Source organism: Echinococcus granulosus, assembly GCF_000524195.1.
Source record: "Echinococcus granulosus chromosome Unknown EG_S00037, whole genome shotgun sequence".
In the NCBI taxonomy this organism is placed as follows: Eukaryota; Metazoa; Platyhelminthes; class Cestoda; order Cyclophyllidea; family Taeniidae; genus Echinococcus; species Echinococcus granulosus.
This window is the reverse complement of record NW_020170417.1, coordinates 118609-141895: the sequence shown is the minus strand read 5'-3', so window position 1 is coordinate 141895 and position 23287 is coordinate 118609. Positions and strand designations below refer to the sequence as shown.

The following is a 23287-nucleotide window of genomic DNA, read 5'->3' as shown; positions in this document are numbered from 1 at the left end:
AACAGAGCAACAGTAATAATATGTGCTCACGATTTTCTTGACCCGCTTTTACTTCCTTGTTCAAATTCATTGTTTAATATTCTGTTCTCACATGCATCTTATTTCTACTTCTGCTTTTAGGCTCCCGAATTTCTTGACTGCCCATGGAAAACACTGACTTTGGTAATAAGTCGATACCCGACAGTGCGAGAACTTCACTACCATACGCCTCCGAAACTGCACTTTTTTGAAACCCACAGCGGAACCCCGAGACCCCCTCCCCACTAAGGAAGACGGCCCCCCACCCGCCAGACCAAGCTCAGTCAACTGTTTCAAGTTGGAGCTGACCCGCCCCATCACGAGCCCTGAGCTCCAGCTCTCACCCGGCTTACCACTTTTCCCGGCGCGAACCAACTCCCTCCGCCACAAGAACACCATTCACCTCCGCTAGGCAAAAAGGGGCAAGAAGGGACGGCCCACACGCCGAAGTAGATGAGGACCAAAACCGCCAAATCCCCAAATGCTGTCATAATTACACCCTAGAATTTAGACTAGCGAAACAGAGAACGGAAAGATACACATATGGAAGGGGAGAAAAGGGGAGGGACGACGCAGGGATTAATGCAGGAGAAAATTGAAACTACGACGCCACGTCAAAATAGTGGCAGACTGTACACACCACTGTCATCGATTGTATGAGGTGGCGGAAACGACACACATTTATAAGCTACTACGGCAGGAAAGTGTAAGAATGAGTTAGAAGGCTAAAAGTCCCCGCAGTAGTTGCATGCACGCCGGCGGAAGCTTGATAACTGCCGACAGAGTTTGGCCCTCAATGAGAAGGGGGAGGAGGATGTTATGGAGAAGATTTGCAGGAGCCACGGCTTCCACCTTTTTGCCACACAATGCTGAAGCCGTGGTCTTCAGTGGATCGGGCAACCCATCAATAAAAGCGTTTGACTGTCCAGACAAGAACTGACCCGCCGTCTCCGAACTTTTGCTCACAAAGTTGTCAATCTCCGTCTACCGAAAGGAAAAGAACCGAAAAACAGTGCGACCACGTGTGTGTGTGTCTAAGTGCCAAACGGAACAAAGCCCTACTTCACTCACCAACCAAGTACAGTAGCGATTTTCTATGAAACGAGTGCAGCTGGTAACAGAACGAAGAAGACTCTGTGAGGCATGATCGGATGAATCAGACGTATCTGTCTCCGTTGATTGCGTCAAGTCCGCCACTGTCAACAACTTGACATCCCGACGCGCTGGTAGAAGGGGACACAGAGGACAGGCATCCGGTGGACTTACATCAGTCGCCTGAAGCAAAAAGTGACCAGTAAGTTTGTTGCCAAACATTGTATAATAAGATAACCGCTTTCTCTTAAGAGCCAAGCAGCTAATCTCGAGTAACAAGGACCAGTGCGACTTGCTCCTGTTTTAGCACTACCTGAGCCGCCATGGCACGCATATGAAACGTTCTTAATTAATTCACGATGATATTTTGCACTTAACTTGATTGCAACCAGATGTGAAATATGTTCGTCAAGAAGTTGTCACGCTAAAATTTGAGCAAAAAGATTTTCTTAAACCACTCTCAAGGTCTATTTGCTCAGGGCAAAAAAAGATTATTATTGGAAGCGGGCTGGAACGTTGATGAATTGCTCTTTCAGCTCCGCATAAAAGCTTACGTTCCTAACAGTCTTCGAGGCTTGGTTAAAGCGTAGGACAGGAAAGTTCTATTGCCATTGTCACCTAAAAAACACTTCCCAAAAGGTCCCAGTTTCGTCTAGTAGTGAGTTGATACTTTGATGAGGCAAATGAAAGTTTTTCGTGATGGAAAAAAAGTAGGGAAAAGGCACTGGTTCTCTCCTCCCCCTCCTCCCCCACCCCCAACTTACGGTGAATCCAAGACGTTCACGGCACACGCGACACAGGTCCCCGACATTGATGTTTGCCAAAGTAGAGCGAACTTTGGTACTGTATGCTTCAAAGCAAGTCTTAAGAAGGTGCTAAAGAGTAGTTTAAAAAACGGTTTGAATGAGGAATGAAAATGGTTTATCACCAAAAGGCAACTTATTCGCGCTTAAATTCAGTGCTTCGAACTTGTAGAGTTAAGCACACTTCACTGGACGAATACACCGTATCCGAAGCAGAAATAAACATGAAGTACACCAAGAAGAAGCATTTGATTGGAGTCAGATTACTTAGCCTTTGCCTCCCCCCACCGGAAAGATGCTTTGTACATAGGGATATAAGTCAAAACAAATTTCAGTAGCTCTCTGACCCACACCCAATCCTCTCCATCAGACAGATAATACAGAAAGAAGTTGTTTTTCACTTCAAATTCCTGTCCTATTCGTTTCTACAAACACCTCAGTTCTATCACGAAGGTAGTGAGAGGTGTCATCGAGTGCACAGAACTAGAGAAAGGTCCTGAATTTGAATGGTACAGCAAAAAGCTTCTACGATTTACAGGAAAGCCAAGCCCAACTACCACAAGAGAACCCAGTGAGCCTTGATAAGTTTCTTTTTGCATCTCAGCACTGTGGCTCCAAGGGTATAATCAAAGCCCTCCATTCAGACTGTTAAAGCTCTTCGTTAGAATTTTTAACGCATGAGTGAAGTTTAATTACCTGATGGTCGATTTTGTATAACGTCCAGTTCTTTATCAACCCAACTTGTGATGAAACAACGCACCAAGTACTGTTATACACATAAATATGTGAACTTTCGGGATCTTGCGCAGATCAGGCTCTGCAGTGGCAAAAATGGAGCTTCCCTCAGTCCATTAGTAAGTCGATAAGGAGGGATACTCGCTCAAGGTATGATCACTGGGCTCTAGTTCAAAATTTGTTATAAACAGGTTCGTGTGAGTGAAATCGAATGAAGGACAAATGGAATTGTCAAGTTGAAGCGCAGTAGAGGAGAAAAGAGCACCTCAAGTATTAACAAATAACAAAGCAGGGAAGAAGTGGAACGTGGTGTGTCACCTCTTAATTGATACACGTTTCAGTGAATTCGAAATGTCTCACTGCATATTAGTGCAATGTGCACGCGGTTATTTTGAAAGGAAGAGTCAAGTACCTTTATTTATGCAAACATTTTCCCCTTCTTTTTCACCGACCACTACGGCAACGAATTCAGGCATCCCTCCTCCCAGTGAAGACATTAATTATCAAATTTGCCGCTCTAATAAGTGCAAAGCACCTAGTTCTACGGATGAATGTTCAAAAGCCAACGCTTGATAAGCCGTAATTTTATCAGAAGATCGCTCAAAAAAAGTATTTTTTGAAGCATTCTCTACCAATTACATTATCTGAGTCTGTATATCACACCTTGTCATATTCCCTGTCAAATTTATAAAAAACCAGGAACACTAAATAATATTCCCAAACAGATTGGATGCAGGATATTTTCGCCCGGATGGTAATCACAAATTCGTTTAGTTTTTGAGCACCGGTTGAATAGGTCATTTCGGTGGGGTAAGAATTGATACCGTATACGGTAGAATAATAAGACGTTGGGAATTTCCTCTGAGACAGACCCCGGGGGAATGTGTTTAAACCAATGAGAAGTGAAGAGATGCAGAAAGGAGACTGAGTAGATTGACTCTTAAAAGTAGACTTATTCGGCATCACTAGAAGAAATAGGAGGGAAACCAACATGTGCGCTGGCAAGCTAAATACTGAAGACATGTTGGAGTCAAATTGTGGCGAACATATAGAACAGAAAAAGGATAACTGACCCTTTCTTTAAACTCAACATTGTTCACTTGGTAAACAAAACTAGGAAATCGTCACTACTTCTTTAGTGGTAAACCTCTTCTGCCTATTTCAAAGCGGATAGTGACAAACTGGTCTTTTGTCAACTAATCATAATCCTACCTCGAAGCCCTCAAAATCACGTTCAAAGGTCGCTTGATGGAGTTGGAGCAAAGTGTCATTCTTGATGGAAGAAGAAACTGTGGCCTAGAGAAGAAAAATAGGTTAAACTCGAGACTGATAGTGGGTTGGAGATTATGCGGAAAGGTTGAACCCACCTCAAGAATAAGATTGAAGAGATCAAGCGGCAGGGGAGAATCGACGTTATCAACGAAACAACCCGCCATATTGTACAAACCCTTTAAGTGAAGGTTGCAGAAGGCGTTAAAGTTACGTCGGCATTGGTCTAGTTCTGAAGGAAGTGTAGCACATGAGTTTCCCTCCTTGGTATAATCATTGCCCAAAATGAACTTCTCCACAGCAATCAGATCTGAGAGCTGAAGGAAAAGAAAGGAAACGCCACTGAGTTATGTTCGAAATTTACTATCGCTAAATATTCAGCCCGACATCACTGTGTTCAAGACAAACCGGGATGGATTTCAAGGAATTAAAACTTCGCTAGTTTTTTAACAGCCGCCCTCCTCCCCCCCCCCGCATTTATACATTACTTATCCCAGTGCCTAACAAATACTCGCAAAGCTTTGGCCCATAACTATCTGCAAATACGGTTGAAATATCTTAGGACAGGCTTGCTTCCTTTCCTCATCAGTCCTAAAATGCTGATTACTGAATGCTCCCTCTGCGTAGATGCTTGTTTTAATTCCTTACGTAGCACCCAACTCTTCCATGCTTGTCAAAAGTAAAAGATCGTTTTGGCGCTTAGCATGAGCTCACTTTCCGAAACTGGAAATGTTCGTTAATGACTGCGTTCACCAACCCACAAAATGGTGCCCTCTGGTGGGATTTTGCAACAAGTGGTAAGTCAATCACGCGCTCCACGTGGTAAATAAATGTTCCCGGGAATGGCTACTGCGCTGTGGGGTGGGAGCGGAGCCACCATGTCCGGAGGCGCCACTAACAGTAGTGTGCATGATTACATGTAATGCCTTTACAGGAGACAGCCAAATTCAGCAGAATAATCGTATTTTCCATAAAGGAAGGTTAGATTTGAAATATATGTTAGAAAAAAGAGTGAACTCACGTAGTAAAGCCACGACTTAGGCTTCTCTGGGCACGCAGAACATCCATTATTCGCGAGGAAGTGGTTGGTCACTTGGGCGCACCACCCGAAAACCAGTCGTGCAGTGGACGATACCAAATCCTCCTCACCCTCCGCTGTCGTCGCCCCACCACGCAGATGGCAGCGCTGATGGTCAGATTCAGTGGGCCCAGCAAGACACGTGGTAAGACATTGCGCCAGTCCTGTCTCGTCAGCCAGGCTGGTCAGTTCCTTCTCCGCTTCCTCGCACACACTGTGGACACCGAAGCGAGCGAGATTGGTCAGACTCTGTCCCACTGCAGAGAGGCTGCTCTTGGCTCCCCACTCTGTCAGGCTGGAAAAAATGTATGAATAAGATAATTGTATTTATCAACAGCACATTTTCAACTAGACCCAAAAGAATGAATTAAACCAAACAGTTAATTATAGTCAAGAAAAATGATAATGAGGTTTGGTTTCAAACACTCGATTGTGATTCGGAAGAATGGCCACCTAAAGTTTCTACTGGCACAGTTGCACACCCATAGTAATGCTGGTTTGTTGATGCTCCAAGGGGTAGTTGGAGTTGATTAAACTCTACCTGTCTTAGCTCCAATTTCCTACCAAACCACATTTACTATGCCTGATGACAAAAATGTAAGGACACCGTGTCAATTTGCATAAGGTAAAAAAGGATTACTTTGGGGGCCCAAATCGCATTTTTCAACACAGCCAACTCCTGCATGTATAAATTACTCATCTTAGTGTCTAGCTAATACCTGAAAAGCTAGACTATCCCACAATAGCCTGTTTCTCTTCCCCATGGAGGCTGAAACGCTGGCGACCACGTCCTTTCTCTGCTTAGACACTTGTTTTGATTTAAGTGAGAAATATTGCACACGGATTTCATCACATATCTTGATACAATCCAGGGACTTTAACCCTTCTTTGTCAAAGTGCTCCTTCACCACAATGCAGCATTCAACTCTCCTGTGCTTGTCAAGAGCGGAAAGCTTTCTTGGTGCCCGATGTGCACCAACTTTTCGATAGTTCACACTCAGCTGTTCCACAGATGTTCACAAGAATGAATGGTGTGCTATAGACTGAGAATGGAGCCAGTAGCGGCACGGTAGTGTGACTCCTTAAAACTGAAATATCCAAAGTCCCAGCTTTTCACAAAATTGAGTCATTAATAAGTCATTCAAAAATAGTATTCATGGAAAGTAGCAGAGGTATTAGCAGCCTTTTGTTGAATAAATGGCAAACTAAGCACCTTCGTAAAGCGTTCCAATCACCTTTTTGATAATATAAAAGTGCAACCACGTCCTCTGCTCATAAGTCTGCCAAGATTCCCATTGTAAATGAATGTGGACAAACGAAAATGGATAACAGTACAGATAATTTTATTTTTCCAATTCTATCGGCGTCCAACTCGTCTTTGTCTCGGCCCATATCCCCTAAACAGTGTACTTTGGGGGGTTAAGTTCAAGAAACAAAACCCTTTACACCTTTATGGATCGCATAAACCATAATAAGGCTCAACTTCATCTCATGTAGCGCAATATAACGTTTAGTTCAAAATTCCAAGTCTTATTTACAAATAAATGTCAAAATAATAATCTTTTTAAGGTCATAAATTTTTACGAAAAAAATCCGCATTTTGGAAGCAGTGGAGTAGGGTAACAAAGTGCATCACAATGGTCCAGTGAGCATCGTTTCCAAAGATATAAAAATAAGTTCTGACAAAAAAAACTTTGCAAGCTGAGGGTTTGTATTAACCCTTTCAGTGCATCAAAGTGCGGTCCCACTTGAATTGACAAATAAATGGGGATTTTCTATGTAAGTAAATACATAAGCGTACACAATCTCATCTAAATACAACAGAGTACAACAAATAACCCTGAAGTAGTACGAGAGACAAGGGGAGAAAGAAGTGATTAATATGCTTTCTGAAAGGAACGATACTTACTGTAGACCCTCCACCTTCTCCACCAACACTGAGAACGCGGACCGAGCCTGGGTAAAGAATTGGGAAGCAGCAGAGATGGCGGTGTTGATGCGAGCTTTGAGCTGTTCTAGTAGTGGCCGACAAGCCACCGTGACAGTGGGTAGTGGAGAGGTGTTTGCAATGGAGCCATCAGCACTGCCGTCGCCATCTCCGCGGTGACGACGAGTCCCAGTATTCCGCAAAGTGCCACTATCAACGTTCGCGTCCGCGTTGGCGGCGATGTCTGATGCGGAGGTGAGGCGGGACACAAGTTCTTCGCCCCGCGAGAGGTATTGACGGAGACCTGGAAGGCTGCACCAGTGCCCTCCAATATCACCACCACCTTCACCCGAGGCAGAAATCCATCGACATACCTCTTCCATCTGTCACGATTAAGTGAAAAAAAATTCTGACATGCTTCCACTTTCTTACTCAATACTTTAATCTTTTGCAATTGGTGTAGAATGTTTTTAGTGTAAGGATAACTGCATCTTTATTTAGTTTTTGAGCGACAGTTGAGTCATTTAATCCAGTGCTGCAAGTGTTAGTTTCATATTAAAATAAAAAAAAAGTGGCAATGGCTTCCTACTATACCCCGAGACTGGTGGGAGACGCGTTAACGAGGAATTCAGCCTAGTCAAGGAGAGGAGCAAGAGTAAACTTTCGTAAATCTGATCTGACAAGTTCTCCAGTAAGTAGTTTAATGAATCAAGAAACAAAGGAGACAATCTGTAAGGGAAGAATTTTAGGCACCACCCGAGGAAAGGGGAAAAAGTGCGAGTTGAAGATCTTACCAAGGTAACAGTTTTAACCTCTACCGAGTGGTCACACCAACCAGGAAATTCGTTGCGTAGTTGGCGTACAAGGAGATCAAGACGGGACTGGAGGTGGGACAGGGGGGAGTGTTCAAGACCGTCGCGCTGTACAGCGTCCTCTTCCACTGCCGCCAACACCTCCGCGCGCCATTTCGGCAAACAATGATGGAAAAGACGTCGAAGATTTGCCAAACTAGGTAGTACCTCGTCCTCATTCTCTCCTTCAGCAGTGCCTTCTGGGTTGGATCTTCGTGTCAAGTCGATGGGAGCTGACGCCTCCTCCAATTCTACGGCTTCAAGGAGGCTGAGGAAATCTGCTTCTCGTGGGCTTAAGAGGAGAGAGACAGTAGATAAAATAAGAAATCTGGTAATCAAAGCAACGGTATAAATCGCGAAGAAGACAAATGCTCAACGAAGGGTACAGTCAAAAAAAATGATACATTGTTGTTAGAAAGCATGAGAACGGAGATGTAGCGTAATGACTACCCCTACTCAGCAATTCGGTTTCCTCTGATTCTTGGCACAAAAGTAAAAGTGACTACGAAACCTATAATGCAGGTTGCCAAAAGAGGAATAGTGTTCTTGGACGGAGTTTCATAAGCATAAAGCATGGTAGGAACTGCCATTCATCAATATTGGAACAGGCGGTCCGTGATCGAATTGAAGGCAGATTGGAAGTTTAGGAAAGCCATTAAGATCCCGATTCCATTATGAGGGTTTAAATACAGGTGACAGCCGAATGAGGGTGTGGTCTTGTCGGTTTGCCACCGAAGCTTAGCTGGCTCCGTGAAATTGACGATTACCATGTGATTACTTTCTGTCAAAGGAAATGAAAATGTTTACTATTAACAGTTCGAAAGTAAACGGTAGATTCATACCTCAGCTCCGGCCGCCATCAACATGAACTTTAACGTTTTTTAAATCTGATAGAAATCCCGAATGCCTTGATTTATAGCAATCTTGAGGCTAGTTTAAAAGGGTATTGGATGGAGTGACTAGTCAACACTTGATCTGGTATGAAGAAAAAAGGCTATTGATGCTTACAACAGATAATCACCAATAATTAAACCTGATTTCACATTTACGGACCCGATAACAAAGGTCATAAAGTGAAAGGAAACCGATGATAGCTATGGTCTATTCTTAAATCCTATTAAAAACACTGAACAGTCGTCGAAGGGATAGTATGTTATCATATGCGTCAGAAAGAAAACTTGCAACACAACCAAGGAGACTACCATGTCAAAGAGTATAAATTTGTTGCACGGCAATGCCCTCTCTCGCACCACAGCCCACGCAATGGAAAAACGTTGACAATTATAGACCTAAAGCACATGATTTCAACTTTAGTGGATCAGTGATGAAAGAAACTGAGTAACAAAAGTTTCCCGTGATGATGCTGATGCCCAAGCAGCAACCGATTTGATCAAATCAAAGTCGATGTGGCACTGGGAAATTGCACGGCAAATTTGAGGAAAACCATTGGGGAAGTGTAAAGCCTTCTTAAAAGCGCCTTAATGCCTATCTTGAAGTAAAGATAGCCCTTATTTATAGCTATTTTTGTACTTTCTAGCACACCACAGTTTCTGTGATCTTACAAGTCTACCTACAAACTGATGAAAAGTATTAAAGACAGCAAAATTAATCAACCATTTCGCAAGTCAGTCTATTCGGTACTAGCGTCCGGACTCACAAATATGACATGGTTTCCCTATAGGTTTATGAGAACTGCTTGCAGAAGGTCGTGTCGAGAGCAAATTGTTTTGATTGAAACGAATAAAGTAGGCATATGATCTTCTTGGTCTGGGGATAATTGCACATTTCAGCAAAGGCCGGTAAATTCTAACAGTTTTTTATCTGAAGCCATAGTTCTGAGCATGTTAAACAGGCCTAAAGGCCACTTCCCCATAAAGCCTAGGATAAGCACTTAAAAATACATTTTAAAATGTAAAATGACACAAAATAGAAACCATTAAACAAAAAGTTTAGTCAAGAATGCACTACAGGTTGTTTCAGCATTACACAGTGGCCCTATTTTTTGTGAAACAAGTAGCTCCCTGGGTCATGGCAGTAGCAGGGGAGACAAATTTTACCAGAAGAGACAGCCTCAGACATTCATGCCTTTAACGTCAGACCCTTGCCTCACTTCAAGTGTCGGCGTTTTTCAGAGCCTCCACAAGACCGGAAAATTCGTTTTTGTAAATTTATAAAATAACGCAATGAGTGATAGCTCCGTTGCTGTAGTAGTAGCCTGACACCTAGCATTAGTGAAAAAACGGAGTAGAGACAAAAGTATTAACAAAACCAATAATTGTTGCACAAATTCAATGAAATGTTTATCCAAACGGTAAACAACGACATTACCTCAAACCCCTTTCCTAGCCTACAAGCTCCTGGTATCCACTGAATGTGCCAAAAGTGAATGGAAGCGAAGAAATAGCAATTCTACAGAAAGTAGACCTAATAATCCGGAAGTTTCCGTGTGCTTAGATCCAAAATAAACATCTGAATAATGCGAAATGAACATCCAAAATTATTTACAGAAAAACAGAAAATACGTGAGTCACCATGGTTAAAAAGCGACCGAAAGCCACGCCAATTTACGACCTTTTCAACGGTAAACGTGGTTTTAAAATTGTGGTAGACACAGAGATGGTTCTTTTTTTATTAAGGGCCACCACCCACGCATTTCGCTTTAAAGATTCAGAAGCTAATAACCCTTCTTTGCAATATGGTATTGCATATACACAAATAGGAATATTTTAGGTTGAAAAAAAATACTTGGACCGTCACACCCAAAATTAGCTCAACCTGAAATCCTAAGAAAATTGGCATGAGCTTACTTTCACCTCTTTAAAATCAGAGGTAAGATTTCCAACAGAATTAGGCGAAATCAGCTGCACGCCTGATCGAAAAATGGGGAAAACCCTAGCCGTAAGCGGGACCGAAGCAACCAATGAGGCGTCCCCTGACAGTGTTGTGGTTGCTAATTTTCCTGACTCACTTTTTCAAATCAATGCTGCGTTGAAGGATGTGGGTAACAGTTTTGCCACCTCCTCTGGTAGAAGATGTCCCCGTGTGTCGTTTTAACTGGAACTCCAGCAGATGCACCTCCTTTTGCTGCTGCTGTTGCTGTGATCTCAACGATCTCACGGCTTCAGACTCCACGACTTCGAATGTGGTGGAAGGCAGGGAGTTGCGACCGAGGATAAAGTCTGACGCCCTTTCACAGACTCTTAGGAGGTCCTTTACGCCTTCCAGATAGCTGTTCGCGCGTTTGTAGAGCTGATCCGTGTGGTAGCCGAACAAATATGCGTCCTTCAGTTGTCGCTGAAGAGCAGAGGAAATAAGACCAAAAAGGAATAACCCAAGTAATCAACATGTTCGCGGTTAGGCCCTGGGAGGAAAATTGATTGTCACGGCCTAAGTACTTCATTTTTTCTCGTACTTGCAACAAATTACTATAAAATTAAAGAAGCCACAAAATGCGATGTCAAAGCTCAGGGGATAAAATCGTGGCGTCACACACGTGCGACGCAGCCCAATGACACGTTGCTTAGCGATCACGACTAGCGACCTTTCCTTGCCAAATTATCTTGTGATGGAAAGTTACAATGGCCATTTGGATGAAAGCGAAACCAAAACTCAAGAATCTGTGAAATAAACCATCAACAAAGTGCCTAGTTACTTTTCTTCGGAAAAAGACGTGAAATAGCCGAATGTGTATGTACCAAAACGCAAGAAGCAGCAAAGCGTAGTAGTAATGTGGGACCAAGTACTGAAGATAAACGTTTGACGTCTCAATAGAAATGTAACCTAATAAAGGGCGGTGAAATCGAAAAAGGCGATTTCTGCACACCTCATTCCATCATGTATCACTCATCTTCAAGAATCTGCGTTATGCTATACTGGTTTTCTTGATGGAGGCCGAAAACGGAAAAAATACTAGGCTTTAAGCGACCTATTCATATTTCTACGTAAAGTGAAGGGCATCCCAAAGTAATCACACACACAAAACAACAAATCGAGCAGGTAAATAGCCGACAAATTGGTGAGTTTTTGGTCTTAGATCACTTCATATCACCGCCACTGTTAACACAGTTTAGTCAACTAGCTCAAGATAGTAACAGGAATGTGTCAATTACATTGCTAAAGTTTGAAGATTGACATAAATCGAAAGAACAGAGAAACAGACAGACGACTGTTGACACCAAACAGAGCTCGTGCGTGTGGTAAGCGACTAGACATAAACGAAGAATTTCTAGTGTATCATGAACACAAAAACCCGAGAAACCACCAGTGATCTTACATTACATTTCATTTTATAAAAGACAACAAAGTTCCATGAACTAAAACCATCAACACTGTCACCTCGCGACCAAATGAATCCAAAAGCAAAAGGAATGGTAAGACTGATAAGCAGTAGTGAAGAGGTCCTAGTTAAGTATCAAGTGATGTTCAAGTCACATCAAGACTGTCGAGATTATGCAAGGTAAGAACTCATGTCGAGGAGTGAAGACGGCATATCTTTCCAGACAGTCACTGACTACATTTACGGGCGAAAATTGTAGTGTTTAAATAATAAACGGAAAACTTAGGCAAAGAAAGAATTCCTAGTAGGGCTGAAGCATCCTGTGGCATCCGGAGTAAGGCAGATTTTTAAAACTGTGGATTATCGGAAATTGCTATGTTCACTCTTAATACACAAAAAATTGCTTCTTGAGCAGTATCTTAATAGACCGTACACCGATGGAGCGTTTAATATCGGTAGAGGTTCCACGAGATGACCGAATATGTACAGGAATGACTGCTATGGTGTGGACTGAGAATGGAACCACCACAACCCGGATGATCCATCGAAAGAGATATGATAGTCTTAGAAGTGTTTGCATCATTCAAATGCCTTACCGGTGAATGACGAAACGTTCCATCTCTATACTGTACTGTGCTTAGTCTTATGTAAAAATAGATCCATCTGCATCGGAATTTTAAAAAGAACCGGATCACTACACGCTGATCCACACACTCATGCACAACCACTATGCACTGCTAGATTGGTTAACGCCGTCCAGACTGGACCACGACGTGTGTGGCCCGTAAATACTTGCAATGGGGCAAACTTTTCACGAACTACCATGTGCAGCGCCACCACAGTAGCGTAGCTTGTTGCAGTTGTTAAATTACAGGCTGCGAGGTGATCTGAACTCCTCCGTATTTCACGTCAGGATACCAGTGTACCGATCGACCGATGAACAAACAGGCAAAGAGTTTTACCTCGAAGACGTCCAGAGTGACCTTGGGGGCGGGGAGGGCTGTAGAGGGGACGGGTGTGGGGGCGGAATTCTCAATGAAAAAGGGTGTGAAGGTGCGTCGCCAGGCTGCGTAGGCATCCATTCGAGCGGCAACTGCGTCACGCATTCCCTCCAATTCGTCCAGGCTGTGAGTGTAGTAGAGGGTGCACTGCGACAGCGGACAGCACTCGCATACTGACTCCACGTGATCCAGACACACCATGAACGCATGCTTTGGTTTCCCATCCGCACAACTCGGCGCCGCTAAAAGCACCAAAAAGAACATACTTCATCTAGTCTCCTCATGACTGAATCACTTGTCCTTTCGATAATATAGTGAATGGATTGATCAAAATTTTCACGCGAAAATCACGAGTTCACAAATCGCATGAAATAACATATGGAAGGATTGGCACAAACTAAATCATCGGTCGTTCTCTTAACCAAAATACGAAGTTTTCGCTGTTTTTGGTAATGTACCGAATGAAATGACTTTGAACGAAGGATCATAAGGTGCCTGGCAGAAAATCGTTTGCGTCCAGAGGTTCTGCACCGCTGAATGGTTGTATAGTGGACTTTAAAATCGCCTGACCCAGAGATCACCTCAGATAACCCAGAACGCACATATATGGTAAAGACCACTTTTTTTGACTGGTCATTCAAATTTCAACAACAGGCAATAACTCTGAGGTCAGAAAGAGTAACACGTAGCATTTTAATACCACTGTCTGACACGGATTACGTCCTTTTGCTTCACCTTCCCCTTGCCGGAATCTAACAATCGGGTTATGGTAGAGGAACCAGGTGGAGAGGATGCGGAATGAGACCCCTCTACGTACCTAAAATAAGTCTTCCAATTCTTAAAATGAATTTTGATGACATGGTACTTGCTGATACGATCTGATCTACCAACTACAACAATTCACAGAATTGTAGAGGAAGTGGCTCCAGTGAGGAATTTCACTCTTCCCCTTGCCAAAATAGGAAGATAGGTCCACCTTCACTTTAGCAGTCAAAGCCCACTAGCACCGTGACTTTCGATGAGTGTGTAGGTGACATCCGTTAATTCAGGATGTGCATTTGCACATCCTGACAATGTCTCTGTCAATTGGGGTAATAAATCGAAAATTAAGCGAGGCACTCTAAGTAGTAATTGTCCATTCTTAACATAAAAATATGTTAACAATCAGGAAATTATATTACTCGTCAACCGAAATCCAAGTATTCAAACTCAAGACTGAATTTTCCGTGGGAAAAAGGTTTTTCCCGACCCCACCTCTTTTTATGGCTCCGCTAGGAGTTTATGCCTGTCAACATATCCTGGAATTACACCATGAGAGCTGAAACTATCACAGAAGGTGAAGAGGCTCTGCAGATAAGCGATTTTCTAAAACTCCAGATAATATTGAGCGATATTCCTATCCCGTCTTGCATCAAACAGCCCGATTGGATGGGTCCACCCCACAGACAGGCTACAAAGTCTGTGAAATTGTGAGAACAGACAAACCCGGAGCAGATCCACGTTTTTTCCCCAGGATCCGGGGTGGACGCGAGCCCTCAGCGGTCAGATCAGGTGCCTTGCAGGGACAAGCGATGGCGGAGAAGAAGAGTGTGGTCTGACACACCGCACAGATGCGTTCGTCATCATCCTCATCCTCATCACCGGCAGCGTGCTCCGACATGCGATCAATGCGGAACTGAACAGCACGGGCGCACAGTGGAAGGAGACGGCGGCGCGCGCGCACCTCACGACCCACTACAGTGGAGAACTCCTCGTAGATGATGCGGAGGTCCTCCGCTTCGAAACAAGTGCGGCTGGCACTTTCGCGGTCACGGAAGCGTTCGGCCGCCATCTCCGTGTAGGTGGCGCAATCGACCATTTCTCGCCGGCCCGCAATAACTTCTGCCAGGCGAAATAGTAACTCATCGTTGGAGAAGACGCATTGACGGTGCATCTCCGCGTAGTGTTCCACGCATGCACGTCCTACTGGTAGCTGTTGAGGGGATAAGGGAAAGAAACCTGGCATCATCGACAAGGTTCTGACATTCCAAGGAATATCCTCCCAGCTAAGGGTGGGCTACAAAGACTGAAAGCCTTCGAAGTGTTTTAAGTTAAAATAACTCATAATTTAACTGAATGTTGATTTATTGCATGATTAGGCACCGACTAGGCGTGAAAAAGTGGAGAGAACTGTAAAGGGATGTATATGATAATTCCCAGTTATTTTTTGCTTAGAGGATGGAAGTCGACAGGAAAGTGTAAAGATTAATAGATCCCTGCATCACTACTACTACTACTACTACAGGTAAAAATGCTTTCTTTTAAGAAGCTCAATTTTAAAGCAATTTTTTCCGAAAATAAAGGTGCTCATCCAAGATCAAATTCATCGGCGACCACAATAACCTTCGTGCGTTGGATAGCACAGTGTGTGATAGCTATGTAGATAGGAAAGAATACACTTGAAGTACTGCGCTATCGCCGCTTATGGTTGCGATTACCCACTTAGAAAGCAAAAAAATCGACAAGGAGACGGGAGAATAGAGAGCACACCTTCATTAACATACATTAAAGTCAAGTCAGAAAGTTTATTTGCGACTTGGAATGATGTTAAAAGTTACAATTATGTACAAAATCTTAGGTATTCAAATAACAGTGCTAGTGAAATGACGCCTGCAGAACCGCAGCTTAAGCTGGTACGGATTCCTATAATTGAAAATAATTGACTGCAGGAAGTTTTTTATGATACTTCATTAATCGAAATAATCACATTTAAAATATTTAAACCTTTTGCATGGTGTCTCAAACTATCACAAACTCTATTTTGCTTCGAATGATCAATCAAGATGATCAAGACGATAGCGAAATCAATACGAGGAAAATACGGGGGATGAGACAATTACCCTTCCCCACCCTTTAGTGAGTTATAAGGTCTATTTAAAGAGTAATTTTCAAGACGTTATCATGTAAGAATAAGAATAGGGATTTTTCCAACTAACTCACTACTTCTGGCTGTTGCTCAAGAGTAATCACAGTAGCATTTGTTTGAACTTCAACAAGAGAGCAATTCTGTTGGGGCTTGCACACGCAGACCGAGCGTGGGCACACAAATAGCCATATTTGTCCATCCACACCTTTACTACCGTCTTCATTATAAATTACTATTGGTATCTAAGTTATCGTCCCGGTTTGGTGGCCTCGGCTTTCTTCATCGAATTCAAGAACTTTTCTCAGGCTACTACAAACTCCAAATTAACACAGACACAAATGAAATCCGAACTTCTGAGAACAACAAACTAGGTGGTTCCTAAGAAGTGGGAGGTGGGTGGCATGCTAGGGGATCGTTAGGGCACAAGCGGTGGTGCTACATATTCCTTCGCTCACTCGTTTCACGAGTGTTACGACAATGCGAAACACATTTCACGTCACCAGTCTAATAGGCAAGCATTTAGTCGGTCAGTTAGAAAAAAATCTAAAAAACACTACCTTCTGATGATGTATATGAAGGAAGTGAGAGTTCTTCAAGCTCACTGCCTGCAATTCTTTAGTGTAGGACACACGACACCAACGCGCCTGGATTCTATGACCTCCCACTCCCCCCTCCCCTTTCGCCCTTCTCTCTTTCAGATGATACGGCTCTTAACCCACGTTTCGTCACTCCCATCAAAAGCATTACAAAATCTTGCTCCTAATGCGTTCACCATCTAGTAGGTCAATAAAAATCTACACTTCTCGTTAATGCATAATGAATGTGCTACATCACTCCCTCGGTGATTCATCACCAGAATTAAACTCTATAGGCAATTTCTACGCAATGTATTCTGCTGCCCCATCCTCTTCAAAGACTATCCAACAAACTTGATCAGAAGTTTAGTTAGCAAAGAAGACGGGTTTCGAATCAAATTAATCAGGTTCAACCTACGTTTTGTGATAAGAGGAGTTAAGATAACAGAACAGCAGGAAGCGCCACCAAGAGTACAGTATCGGTGGACCGACGCGTATTTATTCCCCATAATGGCATGCAGAAACAAGCTTATGCATTTTGAAGGCTACAAGTTACAACAGGCTACCGGAGGCCTCCAATTTTTGCGATCCCCCTGTGAATCTGGAGACCGTCTATAAGAAATTTTTCAAATTCTAACTGCTATTCACCGCCAATGTTTTACAGCGAAGTTTAACACGCATTAGGAATGTAGAGAAACCGATAACACCTTAAGTCTGAGTGGGAACACAAGGAGTGTGATACAGTTATATAAGAGTATAATTAACGCCAGGGCCAAATTCTTAACTATGCAACAAATGGTTATTGAGACTGAAGATCAAAGAGCACTACATGACATAAGTATAGGCCATAGAGGCCATTAACGCTAAGATGATCCAACTAATCTCAACCCTGGTAAAAAATACACTTCCATAGGAAATAATCGAATTTCAATGAATTCCTTATCAGAGAAAGTATCCTTTCTGAAGATTGAAGCAGAAAACGGTATGGAATACGTGAAATGCATGAAAGACACTTTTATGCAAGTTTACCCGGAATCATTGGTAAGGGGTAATGAAGCATTAGCAATAGGTTTTATGTATACATAATTCAAAGAGAGCTTAATAACGGCAAATGATAGTGAAAAACGGCCTGTGACAAGTGCGATCACAGGCCCATTTCTTGACCGCAGACCATCCTTTAAGAGTTGTGAAAATACTAAACAAACCTTACCGGCTTCAGAAAAAAGGCAGGATTTAGTCAGATCGAAGTGAAAAGACAAGGGAGGAGTGCTAATACGTCACTCAGATGAAACATATTGACTTTGAATTGTTTCGCTTATGCAGTAGAAAGAAAAAACTTAGGACATTCACATCGATCATTTGAGAAACAGCAAAAAGTCGACCCTATGTTTCACAGCGAAACTCCAACTGGAAACGGGTTTATCAAATGAATCCACTGATGGAAAGCAGAGCTGCTGTTTTTACCGGCGCTTAAAAAAGCAAGCTTTCTGTAGGTTGCAGATTCATGAGGAAAGTGTGTGACTCACCCAGGCAGGCGGACAGACATTAACGGCTTCAGCAAAGTTGAAACCCTGGTTAAATCCGGCGTGGTAGGCGCGAGGGAAGGTGACCACAAACTCGCCGCAATGCTGGTCGGTGCGGTAGATGGGAACACCCTCGGCCTGTAGCAGATTTGGGTTCATGATGGTGGTGATGTGATGCAGCAGATCCGGAGACAGATCGAACAACTCGCCTGCCTGTTTGCGCATTGCACGCTCAAATAACTCTGCATCCTCGCTCGACACACCGTACCACGTTTTCGGTTCACCCCTGCTCGAAAAAAAAACTGAGTCGTTGTCATTCCCAAATGTAATGCGAACTTTTCCCCCATTTGGGTAAATGTGCATTTAACAGTAACGGATTTTCTGTCCCCAGGGGTTTCATATCCATGGGCATTCTTTAATACCAACGCAAGTTTACCTGCTGAGGCATCCCACACCTTTAGAAGAACCAAATGACGACATAAAATCATTACCTTTTGTCCACCCACTACTTACGCTAGAAGCGTCAATCACTAAGACAGTAAGAAATGCTCCAAGCACCTTTATGACTGAATAACCCTTTTGAAAAATCGTTTCTGTACATCCCCTCGTGAGTTAATTTTCAGAAGAGCCTCACACCATAAACCATTCCGGCTTCAAATCAAGGGGTCCAATTTGCTAAAATGTGACTAACTTAACGAATTGTTGAAGATCCCAACTCATTAACAGAATTCTTGGTTTAATAATCTACCACAGTGGAAGGATATCTACTTGAATTGCTCATATGACTGCGTTGAGTCCTTCCGGTTCCCTAAGATTCCGACCCAGAATTGAACCGATTTATCCGAATTGAAGGACTATTTTTTGGCAACAAAGAAAGCGATCTGGCTTGATCGGACATCCAACAATGTCTCCTTGGGCCTGGTAAAAATTTGTCACCATTTCGTCCTACCAATTGATATTTCTGACTCCGTCAAACGGTAGACTTAGCTTTTCTGTCGGTGATTAGCAGTTAGTCTTCAATCAGAAGCCTTTTTACTCATTATCCCATCTTGTTCCTCCAATATAACCCAATGTATCTGATTTGGTATGGACAGTAAAAGACGTGGATGGTTAAGTCAAGCTGTTACTAGTCCTGGGTGGAATTATCGACCACACATGGCCCAGCTTGACCTCAATGTTACTGGTAGGTGGGTCACGATGACTAACTTACGATTCGGAATAACCTTATTGATACTATGGATCACGGAAACGACATTCGAGCGGAGTTTTCAGTGGAAGAAGCGGTTCCAGATTTTCATACTCTGACGCTATCCCCAGAGCTAGTACAGAATGAACATCTTGTCGATTTGTTCTGGACGGGGGATGACACCATTCATTGCGTCACTAAGCCTCTGGGAGTTACTGTCATTTGGTGAAGCTATGAAATTAACAACAGATGATGGGCGCCACTTCAAATTGAGATGAAAAATCCAATCTGGACGGGAATAGTGATGTCGAACCAAAGAGAGGTGGAGTGAATACCATAGCAACTTTGTTTATCAACTATTCATCCAATTGACGCATGTCACACTGATGGGAGAAAGTTCTTCCGTCAGACAGGTACAGGGGCGACAGACATCAACCTCTATGTTAATTTGCGATGAAAACCTGGAAATGAATTCAGCACCTCGCATATTTCTTGTACTTCCAACTTGCAATTTCGGGGTAACAACAAAGCTAATAGCGTCCAAGCATAATGTATTTAGCCATAGTTACTTTTGAAGCAAAATTTGATAATCCGTTTATCACTTTTGAATAATAATTGCACCTAGAGACAATGCAGTGTTTTACGGACAACAAAGGCAATAACAACACCGAAAGTAGTACGAGAAGTGGATAGTGTACTCAAGCCGTAATAAATAACAATGAAGAACCTACAACTCACCTAACGCACTTAGTGTTGAGAGCATTACGTAAGAGAGAAAATATGCCAAAAGAAAAAAGCACTAATCCCACTTAATTAACGAGATTTGAGCTCCACGACAGGAGGGAGACCCCTCATTTAAAGAGTTTACACAATTTAGTAAAGTTAAGGCACAAAATTTCTTAAAAGACGAAATACAGTGTTTGAAATGAAAGCCGCGAAGAGGAATATCAAGGAAACAATGGTATTGTAAAAACAAAGAGATTAAGGGTAGTCATGATGAGATGTTACCCTCAAAGGAAACAGATAATGCTAAAGACTCAGCAGAAAGCAAGACGGTTTGTTACCGAATTATATTGGTATGAATGTTTTGCATTAGCAGCCGCGAATTTTGGAGAGGAAGTGGTGATTCTTAGAAAGGCTTTTCTGCACAATTGGTTTACACTTTGTACCAACTGCATTAATCATGTCACTTCGGAATTTGACCTATTTGAGAAGTGTAAGAGAATACCCGAAATCCTCAACAATTAATAAAGCATCGGAGGTAGAAACTCTCGCCAAATATTTTACCTCCGCAAAGTGAAAGCAATGAACAAGAAACAAGTGAAATACTTGGAAGATTTAGACCGGAAGAAGAATGCTGTATGTCTGCAAAAATACAGTTCAAAGGTAGCATGCTATCGTTGGGAAAAGGAGGTCAAAGGAGCGGACGAAAAGACGTACCAGTGGTTGAAATTTATGGAGCAGCTCCAGTGATCTTCGATATGCCAGCAGAAGGTGGAGAACACCATACCCACGTAGCACCAAGGCACCTTCATTCCATCTACGTTGCCCTTGATGAAGCGAAGAACCGAGCTGCAAGAAGGGTAACACCCACAGTAGGATTCAGGCATTACAACTTACTCCACGACAGATCGGGGCCATGTGTTCTATCAGTCTTACAGAAAAATCGACTACCACATCCCGCATGTCTTATTGCTCTTACATGACACCACTCGCACTACCGAACTGACCAATTCAACTATGGTTCAAAAACTAGATAAAACTGTAATTATTGTGAGCAGAGCAAGAACATTCCTCATACACTTTGTTATTTTCAGCTCAATCAACCTGTCTTTGACACAATCGAGTGTAATCAGGTCGTAACAGAATTCATAAACAGCATATGTCACACATGTATGATGCTGGTAGCGGAAACGGTGGCTTGGTGAGTCGAGAGGATGGAGATAAACACGCAGGTTTGTGTCTAGGGCCTCACGTAACACTGTGATACTACACAAGGCCTGAAGAAAGTTTGCGCTTAACAAAATGGTCGATCTGGACCAATCAGAAGCGACTTTGAGGCACAAAGTAGGGGGGGGGGGGGCAAATATGTCCCCCATGAAGCGATGCTACATACGTAGGCCACCTGACCACTCCACTCGTATTCAGCTCCATGGGCGTCGATTTCGTAATTTTATGCTTGTGATAAAAGAAAAAATTCGTTGTAATGAATCACAGGTGCTAATTACAGGACAAAAATACACCCATGACATGCATCTGCTGGGGATGTCTGCAACCCCGCTGCTATTTTCGCAAATAACCTAGGAGCCGTCTTTAAGGTCAAGGCCAATCCATCACTATAATTATATGTAAGTCGACCAAGCGACTCACTTGAGCCGAGGCAGTTTCCACCGCCTAGCCGCCAAGTTTGTACACACTGAGCGTACCCCGATGCTTGTACTTTAAGTCGCTAATGGACGACTGCTCTGAAGGCTATCCATTGATTGTCAGGTTAAGTCAGGCCACTCGCCCAAATAAACATCAGGTTACAAGAATTGGTGCCTCAGTTTGTGCCAATTCCATGAGAAATAGACTAAACGTCTAACGCTTGAACAATCCTATTCAATGGACACAGACAGTTTCCCCGACGTATGTCAATAGATCTGTCCTGTCAGCCCAAGTTGAGTAGTTTAAAGAGAACTACCAAGGTGCGGAAAGTTGAAGGCATTAATGAAGTGGAGCCTTAAATGGGAAATGAAACACTCCGATTACTAAAGCGGAACGAGAGGATACGATGAAACCACCGCGACAATGATTGCAGTTACCTTCTGCGTGAAGTAAGGCCCAAACATCTGAGAATGATCGTACACCTTTGGACAGAAAATAGCCTTTGTGAGCTACGGTGCCCAATTTGCCTCTGAGACCCTGACCATAAACGTGTTCAAGACGGTGGACTCGATCCCCTCAGCCAATCCTTAATGCGGATGTTGAATACTTCGGCACAATTCAAATGTGCAAACGCACGTCACACTTAACTGATATAATTTGCCAATTTCATACTTTCAAACCCAACAACCTCTCCATTTATCCCCGAAAACCCAGTAAAATCATAACAGGAAGCATAATTTCCCCATTTAAAAGGACTCCTATGATTTGATATTTTGATCGACTATACATTTAAATACGCGAGACCATCGGTCTGCGGAACAGCACTTCGGCAAGGCCTACCGGCTATGTCTGTGGCCCCCAGTATTTATGTACGTTTGTAATACACCTTTCATATTCCTATACCTTATTAGAACTCAGGGGAAGACTCGAAGCACAACATTGGTTGCAGCGGCAAGCAAACTCAATGCATGTAGTGGTGAGTTAGTTCCCAACTCTAAATTTTACAGAAGGGGGACTGTAAAAGGCTGAACCCACGGAGACTTATTGAGGTGTTGAACCGGCGTTTATCTCTAACAAATTCCCAATTTCAAATTCCTCATAATCATTGCTGGTGAAGTAAGATCAAGTCAAATGAAAACCAACTAACTTTAAAGGATGGTTTACCATATTTTTCCCGGTGGAAAGCCTTATATCACAGTCTGGGAAGATGATACCAACCCCCATTTTGCTTTTGGACAAATGTTACCACAATTAGTGATTGATAAACAGAATATGATTGATGTTAAATATCGTCCAGCTTTTCGGACTATGTCCCAGATAGCTTCGTCCCGACAGTTTAATTTGCAGAAGACTCGACATTACGAAATTCCAAAGAGACCTATGTACGCCTTAAGATGCAAATTTACCATATTATCTCCGATCCTGTATCGGGACTAGCCATAGCTCACACATTCGCAGATGGGAGCGCCGAGAACGACACAGAAGTGGATTACTACATGCGTAATTAACCACAAGGGCTCTTAGGATGTACTTCCAATCGGCAACATGGCATTCCCGCCCATGTCTGTAGCCTTCCAGCACTTCTGCGTCTAAATAGCAAAACTATCCTGACAGTACGACTTGCTAAGACTTCAGGAGACTCAGGACGTTACAAAATTATAACCACGATCTACTCGAACTG

At 42.9% G+C, this 23287-nt stretch overlaps 1 protein-coding gene across 1 annotated transcript; it reads right to left on the bottom strand. All coding sequences in view use genetic code 11, as the record gives it.

The window, feature by feature from the left end:
- Nucleotides 1-735: 735 nt before the first annotated feature.
- On the bottom strand, nucleotides 736-20849 carry EGR_05218 (Lysine-specific demethylase 5B-B; the record flags this gene model as incomplete). Its single annotated transcript, XM_024494467.1, has 13 exons — nucleotides 736-1002; nucleotides 1090-1293; nucleotides 1875-1985; nucleotides 3861-3944; nucleotides 4016-4234; nucleotides 4939-5290; nucleotides 6905-7305; nucleotides 7717-8065; nucleotides 10742-11067; nucleotides 12922-13292; nucleotides 14536-15022; nucleotides 18057-18339; nucleotides 20680-20849. 13 exons carry the CDS (start codon nucleotides 20847-20849, stop codon nucleotides 736-738), a joined length of 3624 nt encoding a protein of 1207 aa, XP_024351088.1.
- Between the last annotated feature and the right edge of the window lie 2438 nt (nucleotides 20850-23287).